Source organism: Xiphophorus hellerii, chromosome 17 (genome assembly GCF_003331165.1).
Source record: "Xiphophorus hellerii strain 12219 chromosome 17, Xiphophorus_hellerii-4.1, whole genome shotgun sequence".
Lineage (NCBI taxonomy): Eukaryota > Metazoa > Chordata > Actinopteri > Cyprinodontiformes > Poeciliidae > Xiphophorus > Xiphophorus hellerii.
Window position 1 is genome coordinate 1,158,790 of NC_045688.1, and position 18,465 is coordinate 1,177,254.

Here is an 18,465-nt window from a genome sequence, read left to right on the forward strand (position 1 = left end):
CCCAGTGATGAGGCCGGGAGCGAAATGGATCTGGATTCCTGCAGCGTCCTGCGGGAGCAGCTGGCCCCTCGCCTGGCACCGGCGACGTGAGCTGGATGCCGCTGCACCGCGTTGTGCTGCGCCGCGCTGCGCCCGCCGCTGCATTAACACGGATAACGCCGGGCTTAGTGTCTGCTTCACCTCCACAAACCCACAGTCCACCGCGTGTCACTTCCTGTCGCCTTCTAATGGGACAATCAGCAAGATGAAGGAGGAATTTAGACTTAGAAGAGCATAAAAAGCAACATACACAAACAGAAGAGCTCCTCCTCCCCCACCTGTTGCTGAAAGTCATCAGTCAGCTGCGTATGGAAGTCCAATGACAACTAAGCAAAAACCAAAAAACCCACAAGAGAAGTAGAGATATTTTCTAATAAACAATCACCAACGCTCAAATAAGACAGAAAACACAACGAGTCAGTTTTAGAGTGTGTCTGCAAGTTTTTCTTAGTTAAATATTCTTTAGGTTTTTTCATACTTTGGTTCATTTTTAGGCTGAAGTTTGTATTGTGATCATGTCTACATCGATTGGATAATAAAGACTCAACAGAAAAATGTTCAGTTATTGTTGAACAACCAACTGATTGGTGTTTTCTCCAAACTGCTGTCTGCATGTGTGGAGAGAAAAATAAGTCAATCTAACATAGAGCTGGATAATAAATATCGCGATAGATCAATAAATATTACATCTGATGGAATATTCAATGTGTAGAATATCTCTGACTCTGATCCAGAGTGAGGGATCAGAGACAGGTTGGTGGAATCAACTAACTCCCTCGCTCTTTGGTTGCCTAGCAACAATCTGTTGAGCAACCGACACAGGTGAAGGTTTGGCCACCGAGCTTCATAACATGGCTGAGTTCAGCTCCACAGACAAACTGTGGAATAAACATTAAAAATAATCAGGTAGAACCTGACTGACAGGCTAAAGCTGCTCCATCATGTTTATCTGGCTCAAAAAATAATGAAATGAAGGTTAAATAGTGGCCCAGTCAAAGCCTGGACTTTAAGCTGCCCGAGGTGTGTTTGGTTTAAAGTTAAGCAGGCTGTAGCCTTGGAGCCACGTTAGCTGTTAGCGTAGCCTCGGCCCGCAGCATTACTACTATTATCATTCCAGTTGCACCGGTGTTCACATTTTGGCCCCCGGTGCGCCATTTGCAATTCCAATAAACAGTGTTAGCCGCTAGCCACAAATTACGATTCCAGTGGCGTTTCCTGCAGAGCTGGACATGTGAGGGTTAGCTTTTGGTGTTAGCATTAGCGATTCTGGCGGCATATAGCATGCAGGGGGGCTGGCTGCCGAGGCTGGAGCGCCGCCGCCGCGTGTTGAGATTCCCGAGCCGTCGCCGCGCCTTGGAGCCATGCAGCATGTGGCGGATCGTCCCAGGTGGTGGGCTGTCAGGACGGGGATCAAAGAGCAGAGGAGCGGACCTCACACACACACACACACGCACACACCCGGGTGTGTCACTTCCACCTGTTTAACAGTCAGCACACTCGCTCGCAGAAAAAAAACCTGCAGTGAGTCACAGAGTGACACAGTTATCTGAGGAGTCTGTCTACAGCGACGCGTCGCATTTACACAAACACGCTTTAAAAGTGCTAAAAATGTGCTGCCGACTGGCATAAATGCTTCTTCCGGCGGTTTTTGTGAGTCTTTTCTCGCAGCACAAACATTTACTCTGAGGCAGAGAGGCTCAGAGCGCCGAGATCCGCTCTGCTTGAGTTGTTGAAGAGGGACTCTCAAAAAATACACACCAGAGACGACCGCACACAAACTCCAGGAGAGGGTAAATCTATTACAGGCTGCTGCGTGTGTGTGTGTGTGTGTGTGGGTGTGTGTGTGTGTGTGAGAGAGAGAACAACAGGAAGAGGAGCTAAGAGGACAAGAGGAAGAAGGGCAGAGGGTGTGCACCACAGAAGAAGAAGAAGAGGGATGGGGGAGGAAGAGGTTGTGAACAGAATAAAGAGCAGAGGAGGGAGATGCCGGTTCATAAATGCTTCATGGAGGCTGAAAGGCGGCCTTTGACTGAGCGAAGACCTCCCCCTCCCCAACCTGTTTCTGTCAACACATCCAGCCTCTGGAACAACTGAGCAGCAGCTATGGTGGTCCTGATGGGTCAAATCGACCTCACATGTCAGCTTTTACTTAAAATCATTCCCAAATGCAGCGCAAAGATTCACCTTCACTTCTTCCACATTTTACAGCAAACTTTAACTTATAAAACCATAAAAACAGGTTTTAATATTAAATCCTTAATACTGATTTAAAAAATCATGTAAAATAACATTAAAATGACGAATCTCATGGCGTTGAAGCTCAACAGATAATATTTTAAAAATAGTCATTTTTTAACACATTAGCATCAAATAATTACCAGTATCAGTAATTTAAATTAATCATGCTAATAACTGTTCATTTTGAAGAAAGATCAACACGAGGTGAGCCGCTCACATCAGATCTGACATTTCAAAAGTAGATTTGCTTAATGGAAAAACGATAAATAAGAAAAAACAAAAAATTGATTAAAACTTTCGCCGTTTTATTTTGGCCGAATCCAAACTGCAGTGGAAAAACTTTTTAGTATCACGAGTCACATGAAACCATGAAGAAGAAAACGACAGGAAGTGGTAGCAGGACGATGGAGCAGCGTGTTTATCAATGACTTATTAAACTTATTCACGTGATTCTAATTGTGTTTCTCATTTAATGGAAACAATGCAACTGTAAAATAGTGTATTTTGTGCACATTTATAACATTTACAACAGAAACAGCAACTGGTTCCTAAGAAGAGAGAAAATCCACAGATATGCTGAAAAAGATCCAGAGATCAAATATTAACATTTCCTGCAGCTTTAAGATGCATCTCACCTCCGAAACACCTGAACGAACAAACGACAGAACGAACGACAGAACAAATGACCGACAGAACGAACAAACGACAGAACGAACGACAGAACGAACGAACGGCAGAACGAACAAACGGTTCGGTACCACCAGAGCTGAATGACTGCTGATGAGGTGATTCAGGGTTTGTTGGACTTGAACAAGCTGCTACATGAAGTGAATTCTTTGTTGTTTTCATCGTAAAGAAATTAAATACAAGTATTTACGGAGCAGAAAATAGCTTTCTGAGTTTCCTCTGCAGGCGCCGTCAGGCTTGGCTTTTATCATCACCTTCACAGGTGTCGCCACTGAGGAGGATAAAGCTAAAAAAGAACAACATGCTCATGCAAAGGAGACAAATCAGAAAGCACTGCGCATGAATGATGTGCAGCTGCCTTTTATTTTGTCTTTTACCGACCCGAGGTGACCAAATGAAATGCAAACCTGCTATTTATACTCTGATGAGAAGCTGCACTTCCACACTGAGATAAAGAGGCAGACTTTCACAGGGCAATGCCCCTTCTAAGCAGAGATGGCAGTTTCATGGTCAGCTAATCTTGTTCCAGGATTACCATCTGCAGCGCAAATCAAAGAAAAGCAGCCAACACCGAAAGCGACAGAGGCAGAATCGAGTCAAACCGTGTCATTCCGAGAAGCAAAGCAGCAAATGTCAGAAGCTTTTTGCTCCCAGGAAACCAAATCCTGAACAAAGTAAAGCTGGAGTGTGCTCAGCATCAGATTCTGACAAGAAGATGGTGAAGCCTGAGAGGACAATCATGTGCTTTCTTGGTGGACACTTCACAGCCTGACCGACGTTCCCATCAGAAAGTATCAGAACAAGTTCTGCTCACGTCTTCTGAGTGTCAGCTTCCACTGGGTTCTGCTGAAAATAAGAAAAGACAAACTGTATGCAGTCGGTTCCTCCAGTGTGACTAAGGCTGAAAGTCCCAGCAGAGTTCTGAGGAAACGAGCCGATCCGTCAGAGACCAAGTTAAACTTTAAGTTTGAAAAGAACCAAAAACACCCAGAAGAACTTTACTCAGAAATCCAGTTACCAAACTTTGGGTTTTGGAGATTTAATTTGTTTTCCAATAAACTCGTTGGGTTTCCACAGGTCAGAGTTCAGGGCGGCCATCTTGTTTCACAAGCAGGTTTATAGTTTCAGTTTATTTGGACGTTGAATTCAAGTCAAACCTACAATAAAATTAAATATCAAAGTCAGGCAGTTTTAAAGTTTTAGCAATGAGAATAAACTTTTAATATTAGGAGAATGAAAAATATAAAACATGAAAAATAAAAAAGTAAATATCCAGGCCTTTTCTCATTGAAACAACTTTATTTCTTTACGTTCTTCTGGTCTTTATTCTGCTAATATTTTCATAACTAACATTCTCATGGTCCTAATGCTCTATTATACGACTCACAAAACGGATGATTGAAATAAAAAACTGTTTTTGAAAATATTTCCTATCATTTGTAATTTGTTTTCATAGTTAATTCATGAAAGACAAAAATAACCTTTAAATCCAGAGAATCGTTTCTTCTTCTGCATTTTCTGGTTGAATATTTCTAGAAATTCAGATTTTTTTTACTAATAATACCATCAGATTTTCATCTCTACATATTCTTTATAACCTTCCCTGACCACTGGAAACCATTCACTTCATGTTTTTTTGCCCTAAAACATTTAAAAACAGCAGAAAACAGCCAATAAAACCAGGTGAGAAGTGGATAAGAAGCTGATGAGCATCCCAGATCCCTGCGCTGATGTGGAACATAAACAGGTTATGATCACGTATTCAGAACGTCGCCGTGCAAAACGCTAAATCACTCCACACTGAATCCTCATTTCAGGCTGAGAGGAGAAAAGGAAAAACGTTTACAGGTTATAAAGGCCGACCTGCATGCTCTGATAACAGCCCTTTTGTTTCCTTTGTGCTGAAATAGGATGAACTCCTGCTGAAAATGATGCGGCTGAAATTGTGAAAAATCTGCTCCGAGGTAGCAATTCAAGCCGGCAGTTTAAGTGGCGATAAGTAATTGGTGTTTAGTTAAAAAAAACAGAACGAGAAAGAGAAACGCGCTCCGGATGCGTCCAGAGAATAAAACATTTCCAGCAGCTTCAGTCTTAAAGATGGAAATAATCAGAAACTCTTCAGTTTATCGCTCTGCAGTCATTTACCTCAGAATAAGACAGAATAATAATCCATATTCATGATGATGCAATAAAAACTGGAGCACAAGTTTGAATTTACAGACAATTACAGACACTTCCACTAATATTTATTTAAATATACTTCAGAGACCAAACTAAACCAGCTCTGAATCTTCTAGGTACAATCGGTACGGTTCATTTAGATCACTTTGTCTTTAGGATGTTTGAGATTAATTCATGGACTTTCTTCACAGTGAGGCCCGGAAACGTTTCATTTTCCTGCTAAACTTCAAGCTGTCCAGGTTTCTGGTGAACTTTAAGGATTTTTTTAACTCGTCTACTTTGTGCAGGAAAGCAGCCCCACATCATGATGCTGCCAACACGGCTGGCAGGACGGTCAAAGTTCAGGTCTTATGTAAGTTTCTGAGATGCTAATCAGTTCCTACTGTTGTAAACACCTTGTTGCCATGGTTACGCATTATATTAACTGTCCCAACATAAAAAATCAGGCAAAAATCCTCCCAGAGGGAATAATTGTTCAAATAACAGAAAAATAAATAAATAAAAGATTTACATGAATTATTAAGAAAACAAATGGCTGAACTTAAAATAAAAACTTTCCTCTGATGTTTTTGCATCTCTTAAGGTTGCTGCTAATCCAAACAGATTAATAATCTCTGTTACTGATGCAGATTTTCATTGAGATTGTCCTGGAAGTAAAAACTTTTCTCAAAACGAGGCTGTAATTATTCAGGCTGAGTTTATCTACAGGAAATTTAGAAGCCAGTAAGTGTTGGAAATCTTTGCCTCTGATTTATTAGAGTAATATTTGCAGGTCTCAGGGGATGAAATTATCCTGTATCCATAGTTTGAAAAATTTACATAATTTCTTATTTCTAAGTGTTAAAATCTTCTTTTTCTTATTACAGCTGCAGGTTTGAGTCTGCTGAGGCTGAATCAGCACATGGGGAAAAGCCCTGCAGGTCCAGAGGAAGGGGAGGGGGGTATTAAATGTGGGGGAAGTGCCCAGGCCCGGCGGCACCGGGGGGCACTAGGGGCTGTGGCCCCCTGGACTGGACACTGTTTTGTTATTTTTACCTGACATTTGCTAACTTCAGTTATTGCTCCAGTAGAGGCTTCTGTGTCTCTGCCTTCTGTCTCCCAGTGACTCTGTTCAGCCGTTACGAAAGTTAAATCCATCGTCAACATGTCGTAATGTGTTTTTCCGAGCCGCCTTTAAACACTACATGAGCACTCAGATGGTTTTAAACCTGCTGCTGCTGTGCAGAACTTTGCAGTTTCCCCCCCTAAATTAACAAATTGAGTTGATTAATGCAGATAAATGATGACTAGCTAATGATAATATATCACACTAAGCCTGTTAGCTACTAACTGTCTGCAGCTCTGAAGAGACCTCTGCACTGAACCCTGTTGAATCTGGTGGTTATTCCACCAAATATTCATTTCTGAACCTCCTGAGTTCAAACATCAGTGTTGTTGCTTCTAAATGAATATTAACTTTTTTTCTTTGCATTTTTTGAGGTCTAAAAGCTCTGCATCTTTTTGTTATTTTGACCATTTCTTATTTTCTGCTAATAAATATTAAATGTTTGCTTGTTGTCAGTAATTCATAGAGTAAAATGTTCATTTTACTTAAACATAAAGAGTAAAACCAGAAAAACGGAATATTTTGGTCTAATTTTTTGCTGTATGTTCATTAGTGAGTTTTACTGCTTACATTCACTTGAGTAACTTTTTGGGGAACAAAGTATTTATAAAAGTAATTTGACTGCACTTGACTTTAAATAAATAGACATCAGAGATCGGAAACCTTCGATTTCTGCAACATGTGAGCTAAAGTTTATGCAAATTTGAACATAATTACTCCAAATTTTATAGACGTCACTGTTTATTTTGTAGTAATAAACATGGTTATTTTTATCTGAACGGTTACATTATGGTTTGTTTAGTTATAATACAGTAAAACTTTGTTTATTCTGTCCCTCCACAATAAACTCCGGAGGCTGTTTATTAGCACCCGGCCTCGGGTGCTAACAGCGCTAACAGCCTCCGGGTGGCGCCAGTTGTGTCCCTCCCCGCTCGGCGTCCGGCCCCTGAATGTGTGTAATTTGTGAGTGACAGCGAATGACGGGGAGCGCAGTCCGGATCTGACAGAGCAATAAAGAAGAGATTTACCGATGGAGAAACACAGAGCGGATGAGTGGAAGGCTTCAAACAATGGCGCCTCTCTGACGGGCGTTTGGCCGACGTTCTAATCCTGTTAACGCGGGACTCGGTCCAACTCACAGCACTTCACAAATCTATACAATCCACTGGTTACTTTGGCGAGGAAGCACCAGCCCCCCCCACCGCAGAGACAATAAGAGGCGTTTTTCTGGGAACCAAAGCCAACGTCTGGATGACCCAAAGTGCTCCACAAAGCATCTTCACTCATAACCAAGCAGCAATCTCCCCGTCGCTGAGCCATGCAGCAGCAGAAACCGGAAAAAACCCAGATGAGCTGAAAATCCACAGAAAAAAAAGCTCCCATTAAAACCCACCTGCAGCTGCTCTGTAATTGGGCCTGGGTAGCGACTCAAAAAGCCAACGTCTAGTTAAGGCAATATAATTGGCCGCTCTGCTTTAGGAAAGAATGAAATAAATCAGTCCCCCGTCTCAGGTCGGCCCCGTCTCAACCGAATCCATTAGAGCAGATAATTGTTTTGGACGGAGCGGCGTTCGCTCGGCGTTGCCATAGCGGAGCGGGGGGAGGCGGTTGGACGCGGAACCGGAGCCGATCGGGAATCAGAGGCTCTATTCTCTGCCTGAGCGTTTATCTGGAATCATGGCTGCAGTTTTCACCAGATTCCTGTTTTCATCTCCTTCTATACATCACAACGACATTTAAGTCAAAGGCAGCAGGACGGCGTTCAGACCAACAGATTATTGTGCAACATTTCTGTCAAACGTTTGAGGTTCAGTCTGAGATTATTTCATCTGTTGGTTTGTTTCTGCAGGGAGATGCAGGTTTTAACAACAAACTAGCTCAAACATCTGATGGGAAAGGCTGGTTGGAAAAGCTAGATGTGAGAAAGCAAAATTAAGGATGTCTATTTGTGATCAACTCAAACAAGCTGAACAATATTAACCTCAATTTATAAAGAGCAAACCTGAAATATTTTTTAAAAAGTGTAGCTTGGGAGGATGAAACCCCGAGATCAGAAATTAGGAATAACAGTAACATTAGCTTCTGCACTGATATGTTTCCACTGTGTGTGTTAAACATTTGGTGTCTGAAGTATTTATGGTTTTTAGCTTTTCGTGGTTCCAATCCTCTTTGATTCACTTTGAAATCCTTCCTCAGGAATTCAAATCAAAATTCAAATCACACTGTTTTCTCATCTAGTTCTTCTTTATGTGTGTTTTCAGCTGCTGCATCAGAAACAGCAAAATTCAAAACATTCCTCAACTTTGCAATAAGTTTTTACTCTTGCTTTAGGTAGATTTTGGCTTTTCCAAAAAAGAGTTAAAGTGCTAAAGAGGAGATGGAGTTCAGGCGTGGCGAACGTTTACCTCACGTTTCTGATCCGATGTTTCCACTGTTACGTTAAAATCACGTTTCTTTCTCTTTTTTAAGAATTGTTTGTTTGAAAAGCATCAAACGTCCAGCTGTCCCTGCAGGAGTCCCACTGGGATCCGTCCCAGGACCTCTGCTTGGTTTGAAATGATGTTTTTACTGTAATTTCTCAATATGAAATTAGTACTAAAAGTTCTGATGTTCTAGTTTTAACAGCAGGAAAACAACCAGAGCTCATTTTTGGTCTAACTTTGATTATCTTTATGTTTTTATTTCTCCTTTATTGTTGACCTTTTAATTTCTCAACCACTGGAGTTTCACTGCCCAGCTCTCCGGTTTGCCTCGTTGTTTTCAAAACAACATGGTGGAGAAAATATAATCTGTGAAATTAATACTGTCTGTAGCTCCGCCCACAGCCTTCACATCATAACCTGTGATGATCTCTAAAGCCTGTCCAGTCTTATCAACTGGACAATAAATGTCATTTTAAGGCCCTGATGACACAATCTGACATGTCTGCTTGGTAAAATATGTTGATATTATTCCAAACATTCTCCAAAAATCTTAAAAATTGACTTCCTGCAATTTAGATTTTGCAGTTTCACATTAATTCCTGTAAAACTTTTTTCTCTTCTGCTGTAAAACATTCGTCACCTCCTTGTTACCTGCAGGCTGGATCTGCAGCATCCTGATATTCCCTCCATGATGTATTTGCTTTCCATGTGGCTTGCAGTTAATTTTTCATACTTCCATATTTCTGAATTATTTCCAGGTCACGCTGTGCACAAAGAATTTGGTGCAGAAAAGAGCCACTTAATGAAGACATTAAACTTATTGTGTGTGTCTCAGCAGCTCATGTGGGCTATGGTGCATCATTAAGATAAATGACATATCACATCCTCTGCCAAAACCCCGACACACACACACACACACACACCCACCCACACACACACACACACAGCAACACACCCGTCATGGAGCTTAAGGTTGTGTTTTAGCAAGAGGACCATTTTCTGTTTACCCCTCTGGCTCTCCTTGTCTCATTCTCTCTTTATCTCTCCCTGCATCTCTGTCTCTCTTTCAGCACAAAATGGCAAATTGCTCCATTTCTCACTCACTCCTCTTTCCTCCACCGCTCATCCAGTCATCTGGTTATTAACTCCAAACACATTAAACCAACACAAGCGCCACCAATATTCCCTGGCCTCTCCTCGTCGGCATAGACACACACATATACACAACAGACCTGGGATTTTACCAACAACAACGAAAAGCAGCTTCATGTTGGACCCAATTAACACTTTGGAACCAAACCGGAAAATCTGGGAGATTATTCAAAGTAACGAAGCTCACGTCCAAATCAACTCCCGCAGTTTATTAATTTTGGCTTCTAACTAACCTAAACAGGCTTAAAGAGATCAGTTAAAGTTTGTGTTTTTGGAAGCGAAGCAGCGATCCGGATATTTCTGGGTTTTAGGGAAACGACTGGCGTTTGCTGCAGGAATTTGGTTTTCCAGGCTCTCAGACACCAGATGACAAAATTAATAATGAGTGGAGGATTATACCAATCCACTGATAACCACTTAGTGGTTTGATGAGAAAAACTGTAGTTTAGCCAAAGCTTTCAGTGGGAATTAAATCCTTTAATTAATCATTTATTTACTCCTCTTCATCCAGCGTTGGTCCAGATCTGATTTAAAATTATACTTTGCAGTTTGAGAAAACAAAGGATTTCCTCAATAAGCAGCAAATCCATTACATGTATCTAATATAATGAAGCAGAGCAGCTAGTGCAGAAAATAAAAACGTCTTTTCACTTCCTTATCCAGAAGTTTAGAAAAACATCTGGAACTTCAACATTAATGAGGTTGAGAAGGAAAACTGAACTCATGATGAGGCGCTTCTTAAAGAGAAACTTTATCAGCGCTAATCGCAGCTGCTGGGAATTTGCTCTGATAGGAAGGAGAATTCAGTCGTTTTCTCGTTTCTCAGCTGCTTTTCTTTCGGTTTTAAAAGCTTCAGCCTTTCCACTTTATTACACATACCAGTAATTATGGACAGATCTGCTGTGATCTACTTTTATGAGCAGAATACCTTGGTTTGTACCAACATCTGGTAATAATTTCGTGTCAAATTAAAACATATTTTTGTAGAGAAACATGTTTAACACTTTATCCAATGGATTAGAGTGATTTCACACTGATGTAACTGGTGAAAACTTCAAATTTATAATAATTTTAACACATTTTTATGGTGTTTTGGCTCTATAAAAACATAACGGTACAAACAGAAATCAGGCAATCATCACTGGATCAGGTCAGACCTTATTCAAACTCAGTTTCATACAAACAAACCTCCAAATGTTTCCGTTAAGCATTCAGCCAGATAAAACATGATTTAACTCATTCTACCAGGAGGACATCCGTCAAGTTGAGTTAAAGTTTTTTCTGATTCTTCATTTCCTGAAAGGTTTTTACAGCTGGTCTTCCCATCCAAAGCTTTTCGCTTTATACACAGGAGTCAAACTCCAGTCCTCCAGTCGCTGTCCTGCAGTTTTTAGATGTGCCACAGGTACAAAACACTGGAATGAAACGGCTTAATGACCTCCTCCTTGTGTGGATCAGTTCTCCAGAGTTCTGCTAATGACCTAATTATTTTATTCAGGTGGTGCAGCAGAGGCACATCTAAAAGTTGCAGGACAGCGGCCCTTGGGGCCTGGAGTTTGACACCCCTGAGTCTTTATTTATCAAAAATTTACTTTCCATTTTTTATTTGTCACTCTCAATATCCACGTATGCTTAGGAAAATGTAAATACATTTAATGCAATTATTATTAAAGCTAAAGGTAAAACAAAACCTGAGTTATTCAAGTAATTAATATAAGAAACTTGTATGAACATCTGTGCATCATCAGCATAGAGGTAGAAACATAAAACAGGAGAACTGAACCCTGTGGAACTCCAGGGCCAATTCAAACTAATGTTATGTTTAATAATGTTTTTTCTTGAACTGTGTGTTTTTAAATTACATTTAGCTTTAAATTTTCTCCCCTCTGTTCCTGTCAGTAAACTAACAGGAACAAACTAAAAATTATTTGTGTGTAAAAACAAAATTAAGTGGAGGACTTAATGTCTATTAATCTAATTTATTACATTTCTGACAAAAATTTTGTTATGGTTTTGGACTTCCGGACTTGTAAATAAAAAACAATCTTGCATTAAAACTTGACAAGTATTAAATATTTTTCTTTAATGCTTCATTGGAAAATACGTTGAGGTTTCATCTTTCTAACAGCTGCAGCGCAGCCTCGACTTTCACACCTTAAAGCGACCGAAACGATGAACAATTTAACACGAAGATTTACGATGAATAATTTATAAGCTCGATACTAACAAAGTTTCAGAAAAATCTTCAAAATAACAAGAGAAATCCAGAGAAACTCGTTGGAAAACAGTTTTCTTCACTGCTGCATGATGGAAGAAAACAACATTTTCAGGTATAAAAACGACAAGTGCAGAGAGACACGTCTAAGTGATTTTTAAGGTTTGACACGATTATTTTCTTGGATGAAGCCTTCGCAGTGCCTGGAGAGATGTGAGCCGGCATTACAGAAACAATAACTCTTCCGTTCACATCAAATCTCTTGTTTATTAAGTTAGATTATATCAGATTAACTTCTGCTCGCAGAACGAAATCAGAAAAGCAGCGCTGTCATTTTCAAATCCAGCTCACAACACTAATTTCCCAGAATTTAACGAGGATTTATTTTGTTTTCCCACGATCCGGTCCAGGCGTCCTCAGAGAGACTTTATCACGTCGCGTTTGTTTCATCCGTTTGCTGCTCAGGTTCCTTTCAGGAATGACAGAAAAGGCGACTAATGAGGATGCAGACAGAACCGACACTAACGAGCTCGCACCGATCCGAGCTGCTACTTTACCACGAAACAGAGACTGTGGGTCAGCGTGAGGCGAACCAGGAGGGCTCATTTGCCCCAAATGTTTTTTTCCGCCCAGCACTGTGGCTAAATTAAAGTAAACAGAGCGGAGCTGGAGAGGCCACAGTTGAAATTTCAGCAGTGAGGCGGAGGCAGATGAGGCCAAACGGCTTACCTAACCAGCAGAAAGCAGCAGCAGAGAATAACAAGGCCAGAAGAGCTCAATCAAAACACTTCCTCTCAACGCCTTCACCTCTCAGAAAAGAAAAGATGAGGCGCAGAGACAGAGAGAATGTCATTTTGAGCAGAAGAATGAAAAGCATGATATGTGGCTCCCCACCGACGACGCGATGCTCTTGACTCATCAGCCATAAAAACAACTCATTTCAAGGCTGCTGAAGACTGAGCAGGAGATTTGATGGAGCTGAAGGACGGGGAGGGAAGAGGCTCAACCCGGGGAGGCGGGGCCATCCGAAGGCCAGAACAAACATCCAGGGAACACGACGAGTCGGACCGGCGTTGGCTCAAATGACTCAGAGGAAGCCAGAAAATAAATCAATCAGTCGTGAGGAGCAGAGGGAGCGTCTTTTAGGAAAGAGGAAACTAGATCCAGTTTGAAGCAACTTTTGAGTTTTACTGGATCTGTGTTTCTATTAACCATCGAAACATTTAGATTCAAAAATAAATTCACTCAATTCAGAAACAACAAGTTTCTGTCCCAGGATGAGGAGGAGTTTCAGTCGTATCCAAACACTTTCTGTGAGTCACATGATCAACAACCGGATGTTACTACTGCCGGAAACGCTGAAGAAGACGACAGGAAGTGGTGGGAGGATGATGGTTTGGTTTTTTTGGACAATGTGCCGCCGGCTCCATCAGAGCTCTCACAGCATCACAGTTTAGAAAAGGTTGATAAAATTTCCCACAATGTAGGCGGGGCTTGTCACTCCAACGTCTCCTCTGATTGGCTGAATTATGATTAGAACGGTCTACATCTGTCTCTGCTGTGCTTTTAATGACTTATTGCATCAACAAACTTATTCTCATGTGATTTTAATGTCATGTCTTGTTCAATAGAATCACTGGAATTATGATATTTAGTTTTTTCGCCGTTGGCAGAACATAAAGGGAAACTCAGCTGCTGGTAAAAACTAGTGAACCTGGATTATCTCTGACAGGATCTGAACACCTGTCGGTTGGGTTTGATCACTTTTTACCGTCTTCCTGCTGCAGAATGTCGAGCTTTACAAGCACAGGAGGAATGGAGAAAATCTTACATCAACGCCTTTAGGATTCCTGGGAGTTTTTCAAGGCAGGACTTGTTTTTTTCCATTTTCTATTAAAACTGAAGGAAACTTTAGCTTTGCTTCTCCCAAGGTAATCGTGGAATTTCATGTGCTTAATATCTTGCCTCATTTTAAAATGTATTTCCCATCTTATTCTTATGTTTGTCTCTACGACTTGTGAGCATCTCACAGATAATTATTGCAAATTTAAGCTGAGAAAACTCCTGAAACTGTTTCAGGCTAAAAAACGCCAAAATGAAATAAATAAACTATCTCTGGAGCTAATCATCAATGATTGATAAATGACAACAATCTCCACAAAAGAAAGTATTTACAAAAGATTTCTAACCTGAATTGTTTTCTTTTCTGGAGAAAACCTAGAAATTACGGAGTTGCAAACATCCCATAATTTATTGCTAAAATCTAAAGTTACTTTATTTTCATAACTGATAACCACATGTTAAAAAGTTTATTTATCAATTATTTGTAGCTTATTTGAACTATGACGCGTATAAATAAATTTGTAATCATTCATTATTTATTAGAATGTGGCATATTTGGCCCTCCGTAGCCATTGACCTTTTTTACCTTAAATTAAGTAATAATCAAATTGGAAAAGAGTTTTAATAATTTTTCTGTCATTTTTAAGCCATTTCCAGCTTCAATTTCCACAAAGTGAGTGAAAAATCAAATCATTCATCAACCATTCATAAGAATCGTGTAAGAAATTAATCTCTGGATATTTAGCATCCAAATTTATCCCTCATATACTTAGATTTTTAAACTGATTCTGCAAAAAAAAAGCAACTAGGAAAGTTTAAACACCAGAAACAAAAGAAGCCATGCAGGTTAGAGGTGAATAAACACGATGCTTTATGAGGAGTCGAGTCAGAAATGGGCAGTAAAAGCTGCTTGTCTTCCTGATTAATCTGGTTAGCAGTTGGACGGAGGCGTCACGTCTCTCCTCCTGTCAGTCTCTCCTCCCACTCCCCGTGTCTCATCACAAGTGTCATCAGCACCCACTCTGCCTGACGCGTGTTAATATGGCAACACCATTGTCTGCCCATTTGTTGCTGCCGTCTCTATTGTTTGCTCTCACACTTGACGAATTCATCAAAGGGAAAAAGAGAGAAAGGGAATGGGAGGGAAAATAGCAGCAAATCACGCCGTTTTCGCACAATTGACTCTGCAAGTCTGTCAGGGTGCGTCTTTGTCTTCAAATGGTCCACAAAATATGAGCTGGCTTGTGTAATTTTGCACGTATATGATGTGTTCAGCCATTAACCATCCTGGAATTGGCTCTTAAACAGCAGCCACTGAGCATCCATGAAGTGAAAGTGGTTCTGCGTCACGTTTGGATGGAAACGCTGTTTTCCCTTCAGAACCAGCAGTAAGAAGCGGTGTGTGTGTGTGTGTGTGTGTGTACCTTTGCTCTGTGGAGGGTTCTGGCTGCGGTCCCGGAGGATGTTGATCTGGTAAACGGCGCCGTACGGCTCAAACAGCTCCTTCAGCTCCTTCTCCGACCAGGAGCGCGGGATCTGACCCACAAACATCTTGATGGCGTCCGGGTCCGGCTGGTCCGAATGCTCCAGCGCCCCGTTCATCTTCCCGGCCGTGCCGTTACTGTCGGACAAGCAGAGACACACAATGTTACGTCCCAGAATGCAACAGCTGCAACATCAGGATCCTCCATGACGGCTAGAAGCGCCAGAAGCTTCTGAGCCAAAACAAAACACAGAAAAGGATCACAGAGCAGATTTGAATGAATCTGTGCTTTTAGCTACAGAGCGATATTAGGTACAGACTGAGATGAAGTCAGAATATTGGTAAAATAAAGTTGCAATGTTACCAAACCAAAGGTGACAAAAACGCAAAGTTTTGATAGTTATTAATGTCTGAAGTGTAACAGACTCGGTCGTTTCAAAGTCCTTGATTTGATGCTGATGTCTAATAAAGTATTTTCTTATTTGTAAAACCGATACCAAAGCATAACTTTCACATTTTAATTTTAACCATTATATTTGTGTAGAACTTCTCATAAAATGACTTTATTACGACCTTTAACTGGATAAAAAATTCTGGTGCTAAAGGCGTTTCTTTCCAGATCTAATTTCTCCTTCCAGATCATTTAAATCATTTGTTTCTTTTAGTAGTTTTCTATTGATATAAATAGGAATAATTTAAGAATAAATTTGTGATGATACCAGAATGAAGTTTTAGGGATTCGGCATAAATTTGTTATGATAATCTTTTTCAGAGAAACCGCCGACCACATATGAAGCAATTAAACAAAAGTCACAGTTCCTACAGAAATAAAGCAGAACAGAAGGGAGGGACCAGTGGTGGACTCCTGGGGTCAGAAAGCAGCTCCTCAAATTTACATAAGTTTCTGGTTTAAGTGGTAAAAAGTCAAAAAGAAAAAGACGGACTGCAGAATGAGAAGCTTGGTTTCAGTTTCGCTTCAGTCCGACCAGCTAACGGCTCCTTTCAGTCCCTATCAGAGCCGTCCCACATCGCTTCAGGTCAAACAGAAAGAATTAGATCAATTACCTGCCGGCTCCCTGCAGCGATTTTAAATACCGAAGCAGATCTGAGAAATGCTTCAAACTCCCACACAGTTAAAACAGAGAAAATCCTCAGGACGAAGATCTTCTATCCTGAACCTTGGAGATCATTTGTTCTCAGGAATCTTAGAAAATGCAAAATATCTCAAATCTGGAGAACAAATCCAACAGTTTCATTTGGAGTGAAAAAGCCTCTTCACACCATAACAGGGACAGAACCAAACTAATAAAACTCTCGGGTTCCTTCGCGGCTCCACACTGCCGGGCGAGGCGGCTTTCAATTCCGCTTTTACCGCCCGATATCCCTGAAGCCGGCAATTTCTACACTCACTGACCCGACATCAGCAAACTGACTTCACTCCGATGCTAAACGTGATTTCTGCAGGCTGCGGTGCAGCGACGGATCTTCAGAGAGTCAATAACTCCAGTTTCATTCCTCAACCGCCAACAAAGCCACGATACAAACCTTCACCATTTCTTCTGCTGTTTCTCCATAAAAACATACGAACTGCAGAGAGAAGTGGAGATGCTTCATGAATGCACTCACAGGCCACTTTAATAGGTACACACATTTAGTTGCTTGTTAATGCAAACCATAAATCAGCCAATCACATGGCAGCAGCTGGCTGCAGCAAGGCATGTAGAAATGCTGAATCTGGTTTGTTTTAGTATTTCACAACCAGCCGACCTGCTGGTAGATGAGCCACAGCAGCAGGACACACTGACCGTCTTTCCTGTCAGCTGCAAACAGGAAACTGAGGCTACAAGTCGACCAGAACCCGACGATAACAGTTTGGACAAACATTTCACTAAAGAATTTGGTGAAAACTACGGATCATGGATTGGACTGTTATCCTGGATTAGCTCAGCTTCTTGGCCATCGTTTAAACCCCACAGCCCAGCAGAGTGTTGTTGCTAACATCTCCAATCTTTGATAACCAGAGCGGACTCGTCTTTTCATGACGTCTTCCAGCAGGATGATGGATTTGAAATGAGGGACGACGAACAACAGCGAAAGAAAAAAACTTTTCGCCACTTGGTGTGAACCCAAGAGCCATTTTTTGTGTCACTAGCTTGACGTTTCACATGAATGAATTTCTCTGGTCACTTGCTTAGAGGAGGGTAAACATGGCCTAAAGCACCTAAAGCACCAGGCCACCAAGCTCCTGAACACAAAAACAAGCTTCATGTTCTCCATTGTCAATAGATATTGATCCAATAGAGCAGAGATTGGTTTGACATCAGTGATTTGTAGATGTTGTGTCAATGCAAACTGAAATTTCTGGGGAACAAACACAAACCTTGTTGAAGGTTTAAGAAATGGAATCCAACCAAATACAACATTTTCAAATTGCACACCTGAGCTGTCAGGTGACCAAATCAGGGAGTTCAGCCTTTTACACCTCACTAGTAATAGTTTAGACCTCTGGTTCTCCTACCAGAGTATCTTCTGGTTCTAGGAAGCTGTGCAGGTGATGACCTCAGGGCTTCATGGCAGCCATGTTGGTGGGTTTGGTTATATGGGGGATTTGGGCGCAGCAGATACTTCCATGCCCCATCACTGCATTTCCACATCAGGGATGCATAGAAAATCCAGGTGAAGTGATTTCACCCTTCTCCAGTACACACTAACAACACTTATCTTCACAAAACACACTTGTCCGTCAATGAGTCTGGAATGCTAACGCAAGCCGGTCCCCTTTGTTCAGATGTGTAAAGACGAAGAAAGACTCTCGGTACCGAGGCCTGATGGACTGCAGAAGGCAACAGAGCATGCACCAGGAAAGAGACTCAAATGGCTGCAAACACACACACACAAACACACAGCCATCAAAGTCTGTGGTCTGTTTAAAATGGCAACGAACCAATTTGATGAAACCAAGTCAATAGCCATGTTGCTTTATTGCTCTACTTTCCCTTTTGTTATTCTGGGCATTAGAGAGGAATTGCATTATCTTAAGAGGGAAAAGCAAAGCCAAATCCCAGGCTTGGCCCGCTGACAACACTAATGCCACATTATA

General features: G+C 41.2%; 1 protein-coding gene across 27 annotated transcripts in view; it reads right to left on the reverse strand.

Annotated features, from left to right (window-relative positions):
* Nucleotides 1-18,465, reverse strand: part of celf2 (cugbp, Elav-like family member 2) — a 210,065-nt gene that overhangs the window by 72,751 nt on the left and 118,849 nt on the right. For 26 of the 27 annotated variants that reach the window (XM_032589660.1, XM_032589658.1, XM_032589657.1 and 23 more), the window contains one exon: nt 15,307-15,503. In XM_032589660.1, the coding sequence (XP_032445551.1) occupies nt 15,307-15,503 (197 nt within the window). Of the gene's footprint in view, nt 1-15,306; nt 15,504-16,430; nt 16,681-18,465 lie in introns of those variants that run through there. The other variant, XM_032589663.1, reaches the window with a different exon arrangement.